Source organism: Alosa pseudoharengus, unplaced genomic scaffold (assembly GCF_046254945.1).
Source record: "Alosa pseudoharengus isolate Yale_2024_CS ecotype anadromous, Long Island Sound unplaced genomic scaffold, YU_APseudo_1.1 YU_APseudo_1.1_scf_22, whole genome shotgun sequence".
NCBI lineage: Eukaryota > Metazoa > Chordata > Actinopteri > Clupeiformes > Clupeidae > Alosa > Alosa pseudoharengus.
This window is the reverse complement of record NW_027468680.1, coordinates 28,258,343-28,266,813: the sequence shown is the minus strand read 5'-3', so window position 1 is coordinate 28,266,813 and position 8,471 is coordinate 28,258,343. Positions and strand designations below refer to the sequence as shown.

Below are 8,471 nucleotides of genomic sequence, written 5' to 3'. Positions count from 1 at the left end.
CTTGGCCTGATCAAAATTGGAGGAAAGTTGGTTTGGATGCTTTTCCCATTTTTTTTTTTTTTTTCAAGACACATGCCAAATTGACCTGCATGGAGGCACATTAGTCCAAAAGACACAATCAGATCCATTCTCATGACATTCTGAATTTAGGAAAAATCCAATGTGTTTGCCTAAGAATTTGTGTGATATTCAACTAAAACTGAAACAACTAGCTAAATAGCCTTTAGAGATCTATAATTCCAACTCAGCAACTGGTTTGAATTAGGCTACCCTAAATTAGTAAATTGCTAAATTTCTCCAACTTAAATTAGTCAGGGAAATCTGTCTCATTTGTTCAGTCCTTGATGTTTCCATATTTCTTTTATTGTGATGGGACTCGTGTGAAGTGCTTTCAAATGCCACAAACGAGCATGCCCTTTACTTGTCTTTATATCTAATTAGTCTAGTTACTCTGTACATGCGCAAGAGGGTGCTCTAATTTACCTGTCATGTATACTCCGATTTTATAGGTGGCAGCACATGCTTATCTCACGAATGAAAATGTTCAAATACCAGAGAACTCATTGGAACACATGGGTTCGCTGGCAAGCGTGTCAACAACATGGGGAAGAGACAGAATAGACAACACGATACTATTAGCAGATTAACAAAGAAGCAGAAAAAACACTTGAAGGAGTTTGGCGAAGAACATCCCTTCCACGACAAGTAAGTTGGAGATGTTGTTCCGCTGGTGTAGCCTACATGTGAGCCACATAGCTAGTAAGAGAGTGTGCAGCTAGCAAGACGGCAAGCTAAGGGTACTTGTCCCATAAAATCTGGTTCGAGTGCTAAATATTTTTTCTCTTTAATTCTCTTAGTGTTAGTGACAAGACCGAGAGGACACAGATTGTACATCTGGTGAGTAACCATCCATGTTTGAGCTGGATTGATCATTTCAGATGACTTGCTACCCAAGATGATATTATTTTGCATGCTGTCGATGTAGTTAGAGGTGGTTTGTTGACCTCAGTGTTTTCCCTGTTACTTCAGCGTGACAGTCCACAGCGACCGCAGCGAAAGAATATTGATGAAAGCGATGATGACCTCGAGCCGGAGGAGCAGCCATCAGCCTATCAGAAACTACTGGGCACGTTGATGCAGCCGGAGACTGACAGTGAGGAGGACGAGAGTGATGAAGAGGAGGAAGAATTAATCGAAGAAGGTAATGTATGATCAGAGAATTTCTAATAGGAAACGGGCTCATGTATAACTCCTATGGTTAGAGCTGTCATATACTTGTCTAGTCCTATAACCTACACAATCCTTTCCTTACCTGGTTTGTTTGGAATAGTAAGTAGTTCCTTCCTGCACAGCCTATGATGCACAACCTATGATAATCACTTGCAGAAGGAAGTGGACTTGAATCTGAGCAAGATGGTGTCGAAGAAGAAGTAGCAGATGAGGAAGAGGATGATCCTGGTCCAGTTCTTAAGGAGGATGAAGTGGTAGTGGAAGCTGGTGGAGCATTGGATGGTGATGATGACCCTGAGGTAGGCCAAGCAGGAGATGAATTCACAGACAAGAAGCACGAGTCTCAGTTCTGTCTGGAGAGCAACATCACAGCAGAGGGAGATCCGGATGAAGCAGATGACACCACCACTCAAGGGGAGGAAGGTGAGAGATGACTGATACTTACTTGAATTTCCCCTTGGGGATCAACAAAGTATCTATCTATCTACTTACACACTTCGTTAATATGTTGTGCTTATTATGTGAGTTTTAAACACATTTATGGGTGTAAACAAAACCTGCTATTTAAAGGAACCATATGTAAGATTGTGGGCAAAACTTAACCTGACTCCGCCAGATGGATTTGCTCCGCATATCCATCTGGGAACTTTTCATTGAAGAACTTTTGGGAAGGGGCGGACATACTGGTTAGCTGATTGGATAAACCATCTGTCTATCACCACCTTTGTTGGTTATCGACGGGCCAAATCAACCAATTACATGAACAAAGTATTCTTCTAATGCCGTTTAACATACAATTAAGTTAGGTAACGTGACAAACGTTAAGATGTTTTAACTTACCATTTATGAACCTAATCAACGACAATTCCCATCAAGTTTTCACGGTAGGCCCTACACTTCTGAAGATAGTATATTCCTCCATTATGAACTGGAATCAGCCGTGGAGGATGTCTGTGTCGTTCATTCCTCCCAGCTGCATGGCTGAGACTCATAGCTTCACAGTTTACCCAGGAATACTTTCTAATTTGAATAAAACTTGCGCGATAGCTATGCTCATCTCTGTGGATGCCGTCATGTTGTTCGTTGCGTCACACCTCAACCCGCCTCAAAGCCAACGCTGATTGGACGTTCGTTTGGTGAACTGCTCCAAATTTTCTTTAACGGAAAGTATCCAGACTGATCTGCGAGTGAAACCCTGAAGCTCGCGAGATCAGGATGGTCTCACGAGGCTAGGCAAAACTGGTACTGCAATCACTTTCAAATTACTGTACACTGATTTATCCCCTCCCTCTCCCCCCTGACTCGAGGTTGCCAACCCGGATGCTGAAACACTACTGACTTCGTGATCAGTAGATAGGTGGAGGGTGGCGCATCAGGCCAAATCACAACATGACATGACAAAACACAACATCAACAACAGTTGAGGGCTGCAACTTCACTTTTTAAATGACAATATCCTGGCTGGACTACTGTTGTCAGTGATATAAGTATTTGAAATTAACATGATTTCTTAATGTCTAGTGACATTTCAGGGCCATTATATGATTAATTGAAATACATTACTTACATATGGTTCCTTTAAGTACTAGAATCACAGATAATATTCCAGATTCCATATCATCCAATAGAAATACTTGTCATATCAGCAATGAACTGATGTGGGAGCTTGATATGGAATGAGGACTTTTTGATATGATTACGGATGGGGTTCTTTGGTCTTCCTGCTAGACCCTTTCTTGAAACACGTGGATACAGAACTTAGTGAAGAGGAGGTGAAGTTGATCGCAGATGGCAGAAGAACTAAGACCCAGGTCAAGGTAAGCCTCAACCTCTTGAATTGTCTGACCTGATTGTAATTTAACCATATGACTCTAACAGATTTGCACAGATTTGTACTCAGCTGACCTGGCTTACTCCAGACAGATTCTCAAATCTATGGACCTTTCAATAATATTTTTAAAGATATGAGTGTTTTAGATTAATATATATATATATATATATATATATATATGTGTGTGTGTGTGTATATATTTGAACAGTTCTAAGTGGGGCTAGAGTAGTTTTTAATTAATTTATTTATTTTATCAGCAGGTCAAATTATAGAAGACTTCAAGAATGTCTTTATGTCTTTATTCAAATAAAAATATATTTATAACTCTCGCCCAACTTTGTAGAGCTCATAAAAAAGAATTGTCATCACATGTTTAAATATATCATATCTCTCGTATAAACATATCACGTTCCTCCATACAGTGGCCCAGGCTGGGCAACCTTATCAGCACCTCTTGCCTGGAGAGGTTTCCAGCCCCAGGACAAGCATCCAGCGTGGGCATTCCCCCTCTTCACAAGGCCCTTCAGGCCAACTGGGCCTCCCTGAACCAAGCCCTTCAGCCGCAGGGTGCCCCACAGCAGGAGGAGCTGAGCGACCTGCAGAGGGAGCTGCTGGGTCTCATGGGGACCTATAGGGATGTGTATGTCCCTGAGTGCTCGCCTCTGACTGATGCAAAGGAGGTGAGGAGCACCTACTGCCTGCATGTCCTCAACCATGTGCTGAAGGCAAACTCCAACGTGCTGACCCACAACGCCCAGCTCAAAGACGGCAAGATTGGGGAGGACGATGCCAGAGACCAAGGCCTCACCAGACCAAAGGTAACATTCATAAAACCCTCAAATCTATCTGAAGGTAATGTCTTAATATGTGGGATTCAAAAATGGTTTGGATAAATTGAAACTGTGAGTGTGACTTCTTCTAGGCATCTCCTTACTGTTACTGTTTCCCCATGCACTGACGTTGCTCTTGGCTGATAGGTGCTGATCGTAGCACCCTTCCGAGACGGAGTCCTGCAGGTGGTCCAGACCTTCATCCACCTCCTGGAGCCCAAGGAGAAGAAGATGGACGTGAGCAACAAGAAGAGGTTCAAGGACGAGTTCAGTGAGGATCCCGAGGACCGGCCGTCCAACCTCATCCGACCCGACGACTACCACGCCATCTTCTCTGGCAACGTTGATGACCATTTCAGGATAGGTGAGTGACCATTTCCACTTATTTGCTATTGACCATATAGTGTCACAAAAGAATATTCAAAGTGGAGAATTATTTGCTTGTAGTTCTTGTAGTGTATCTGTCAACCCCTATTAAGTGGTCCGTCCTTTCCTCTGTTTGTGCTCCTGTAGGTGTGTCTATATTGAAGCGCAGCATCCGTCTCTTTTCCCCCTTCTACTCGTCCGACATCATCATCGCCTCGCCGCTGGGCCTGCGCACGCTGCTGGGGGTGGAGGGCGAGAAGAAGCGCGACTTTGACTTCCTGTCGTCCATCGAGGTGCTGGTGCTGGACCAGGCGGACGTCCTGCTCATGCAGAACTGGGAGCATGTGCTGGTATGACCTCAGCTAAGCCACAGTGCCCGCGATTTTGCATTATTTGTAACAAGGAGTTACAGTCAGAACAGCCCATTTACTGTATGAGCTTGAGCCTGTTGAACTTGATATGAAATGTATTTCAACAGTGCTGGCACATTCTGCAAGTCTTAAGGGGAACTTTGTTATTGTTGACTAAAGGCTAGTATTCAAGTAAAGGACATGAAACTCCATGTACAGTCTATTGTAATTCAGGGGAATTAAAATCATGGCTTTAGCATTTTGCTGTATGTTCATGTTGAAAGGCTGTCTGACCAAAGCCCTGTTCATTCGTCAGCATGTCATGAAGCACCTGAACCTGCAGCCGCTGGACGCCCATGGAGTGGACTTCTCTCGAGTGCGTATGTGGAACCTGAACAGCTGGGCTAAGTACTACCGGCAGACCCTGGTGTTCAGCTCCATCCAGGAGCCTCAGATAAACAACATTCTGACCAAGCACAGCTTCAACTACCGTGGACAGGTGAGGCTGCACTCATGTGCTAATGCTAATGCTATCCAGTTTGTGTGCTCCAAAAACCTGCAAAGTCCTGGCTCTGTAAATGGCAAACAGTGTGACAAACCGAGCCATACTGAATTGCTGAATTGCTCAAAAACATTGCTTTATTTTCTATCTACATTCTTCTTTCTTTTTTACGTCTGTCTTTGTAAGGTTGCCACCAAAAACCTGCCCAAAACAGGCTCAATCTGCCAGGTGCTTGTCCAGTTGCCGCACGTCTTCCAGTTGTTCAGTGCAGACAGCTTCATGGACCAGGATGCGAGGTGCGTTTCATGGGAAATCAAAATGCAGCATAATGAACACTAGAGGGTGCTGTTGATCACAGCAGTTTTTTTACTTGCTGTTTTTATTGCTCTGTGGCACTATAGAGATTGTTACTGTGTATCAACAATTGATATAATTTTTTTTTTTTTATCATAAACAATGTTTATACATGGATCCAGTGCTACCATTAAACTGACTGCTTTCATTTGACAGGTTTCAGTTTTTTGTGGACAAAGTGTTGCCCCAGTACAGAGACTCGGTCATGTCCCACACCTTCATCTACGTGCCCTCATACTTTGACTTTGTGCGCATACGCAACTACCTGAAAAAGGAGGAGACCAACTTCACCAGCATCTCGGAGTACTCCCAGCGGTCCGAAGTGTCCCGTGCACGCCACTACTTCCAGAAGGGCAACATCCAGCTCCTCCTCTTCAGCGAGCGCTTCCACTTCTACAAGAGGTGAGGCACAGAACAGAGGTGGTTTCATACCATAAAATGTCACCTCTTCCTGAACATGTTGTGAAGTGATGCTCTCCACTCTTGTGGAGCTCAGTGTTGAGCACAGGCTGTGCCGACTTCTGTCACATTTCAAATTCTCTGACAGGATTTTTCCTGATGAGATTACTAGCCATGGATTACATATGCTATGAGACTACTGCAAATAAAGAGGGTTTTTTTTCTACGGTCAAAAAAAGGCTTTGTCTACAAAGGTGATGGACAGATAGAAATGACGTATCATATGTTGCTATGAAGGATAAAAGTTGATGAAGGTTAATAATAGAATGTATGCATGCATTGTGACCAGAGGCTGATGGAGTGTTCATATCAATGTTCCTCCTGTCTGTAGATACACCATAAAGGGGATCCGACACCTCATCTTCTACGGGCTGCCCACGTACCCCCAGTTCTACAGTGAGGTGTGCAACATGCTACAGGCCGGCGCTGACGGGGTGGACTCGGCCAGCTGGACCTGCACGGCCCTCTATTCGCGCTACGACGCCCACAAGCTGGCGGCCATCGCTGGAGCCGAGCGGGCGGCCCAGATGCTGCAGTCCAAGAAGCCTGTCCACCTCTTCATCACCGGCGAGGACAAGGCCTCGTGAGGGAGAGAGGGGCGGAAAGAGAGAGAGAGAGAGAGGGAGAGAATGCAAGAGGACAAGAGGTTTGGACTGGGGTAGGCATCCCAAGAGCACCCACTAGACTAGACACAGATCAGATTTAAACTCTGCTCTGCCGCAGGAAGGAACCAGCTGTTTTTTTTCCCTCAGGCCTAAATGGAGCGAAAACGGGAGAGTTAATTTTGACTGTCTGACTTGAAGGGCTCTGTGAAATTGAAAAGCCTGCGGAGAAGTCGGTCTGCTCCGTCACACCTTCTCTGGAAGCCAATGGCACTGTGTGTGTGTGTGTGTGTGTTTCTGTGTGTGTGTGTGTGCACATGAGTGTTTTCGAGTGTGTGTGTGATGGAGAAAGATGCAGATGGTGCTGTTGCAGTTAAATGGGCAGGATGCTGGTTGCGTCCATCATTGCCGGAAATTGCATCTGCTGTGGGTTTTGAGGAGGATGTGATTTGGCGCTTATTTTCATACAAATAGGTTTGGAAATATTTTGGGACTTGCACATCTCTTTATCATTATTTCTTATTCGTCATGATGAAGGCAAACTATGTCACATTATTCACCACAGTTAACATTTATGTATTTTTCACAACTTAATGTATAGTCCAGAAGGTATAGAATTAATAAATTGATTTTGTTGATATTGTCAACATTGATGTGCATATGTAAATTCTAGATTGCCAGTATGGTATTGGCTCAATAATTGATATTTGGGCAACCTAACCTACACAGTGTGCTGAACACCTGACCTATGCACCTGAGGTTCCCCGTTGCTTTATGAAGCATAACGTTATTTAAGTCTTTCCCAAGCAACCTAAAAGGTAGTGTTTTTGAGCATAAGCAGTCATCACATCTCTTACCGTGCACTGCAGTAAACGATTAGATGCTGTTAGGTCTGAAGTGTGAACAATCCAGCCTGCATCACCCATAAAGCCCCCATCCACTCATCTCGACTTAATGCTGAAAGGAGGGATATCGACATATGTGCCCTTTTCTAAACTACCGCGTTAATCTCCAGAGGAGGCGCCGAAGTGCAGTCCCCGCCCTCCCATGCAGTTATCTCTAGGCAGCCATGGGGTGATGGGTGGACTGGGCCGCTGCAGCTGTGGGCAGGGCTGATATTGACAAATTTCCCTGCTTGTGTCAATCATCAGCTCGGTGAGGGAATACCCAGTCGCCACAGTGAGTTGGGAGCAAAAAAGGGGAATGTGTCAAAATAATGATGAAGTACAGTGCAGTCGTTTTGAAACTGGCTGCTGCGTAAACAGCCGTTATAATTGATGTCAACGCCAATCAGCCCTGCGAGAGTCGATAGATCATTTGAGCAGCACTTAGACGCATCCACCCACAGACGTGGTGCAGCAGTCACCTGATGCTACTCGGCTCCGGATCCTTCCGGTGACATCTTAAAAGCTTCAGCTTGACCTCCTCCCTCGTCTCGGTGGACCGCGTGTCAGTCCTTCGGCAGCGGCCCCTTGTTCACCCGCCCCCCGTCCCCCACTAAGAGTGCCGATGTCTCTCTCGACTGGTGGCTCACTTTAATCCCTCACCCCTACATCATGGGAGAGGTCACCTACAAACGCACTCCACGAAAATCAAAGTCGGACACTTGCTGGAGGAGTGACTGAGCAAATGGACGTCAGTAGAGAGAAAGGAAGACAGGGCAGCCATGTTGTGCCCTGTCCATATGTGTGTCTTGTACCCCTTTTAATTACAAATTGAGCTGAACATCGGTCAGTGGTCCCTAAAGCGTTTGTTTGTGTAGAAACCAATGGACGCGGCTTTGCTCTTTAATGTTACGTAATTAGCTTCCCGTCAATGCACCTCTCTCTCCGGACAAACTCGTGATCAGATCGACTGCTGGCAGCACAGAGAGGCTGTATCAGGTCAGGTCTCAGAAATGTGTAAACGAGTCAGTGTGATTATCAGACCCAGGTTGAACCTAGCCCT

The 8,471-nt window shown here is 45.1% G+C and overlaps 1 protein-coding gene across 2 annotated transcripts; it reads left to right on the top strand.

Annotated features, from left to right (window-relative positions):
- Positions 1–571: 571 nt before the first annotated feature.
- On the top strand, positions 572–7,162 carry utp25 (UTP25 small subunit processor component). Of its 2 annotated transcripts, none has more exons than XM_076299589.1 (12): positions 572–705; positions 858–897; positions 1,030–1,201; positions 1,390–1,653; positions 2,959–3,047; positions 3,484–3,879; positions 4,039–4,255; positions 4,405–4,607; positions 4,924–5,106; positions 5,296–5,405; positions 5,620–5,865; positions 6,254–7,162. In XM_076299589.1, the coding sequence occupies exons 1-12, from the start codon at positions 602–604 to the stop codon at positions 6,507–6,509; spliced, it is 2,280 nt and encodes a 759-aa protein (XP_076155704.1). In that variant the 5' UTR covers positions 572–601; the 3' UTR covers positions 6,510–7,162. The 2 variants fall into 2 exon arrangements, with proteins under 2 accessions (XP_076155704.1, XP_076155703.1); XM_076299588.1 differs by having other exon boundaries at positions 1,387–1,653.
- Positions 7,163–8,471: the final 1,309 nt, after the last annotated feature.

Bases quoted from the DNA above. Each gene is read 5' to 3' on its own strand.
- utp25 (XM_076299588.1), top strand. From the start codon at position 602: ATGGGGAAGAGACAGAATAGACAACACGATACTATTAGCAGATTAACA. The intron at 4,256-4,404 runs GTGAGTGACCAT...GTGCTCCTGTAG, and splicing joins TGATGACCATTTCAGGATAG to GTGTGTCTATATTGAAGCGC. The intron at 5,107-5,295 runs GTGAGGCTGCAC...TGTCTTTGTAAG, and splicing joins GCTTCAACTACCGTGGACAG to GTTGCCACCAAAAACCTGCC.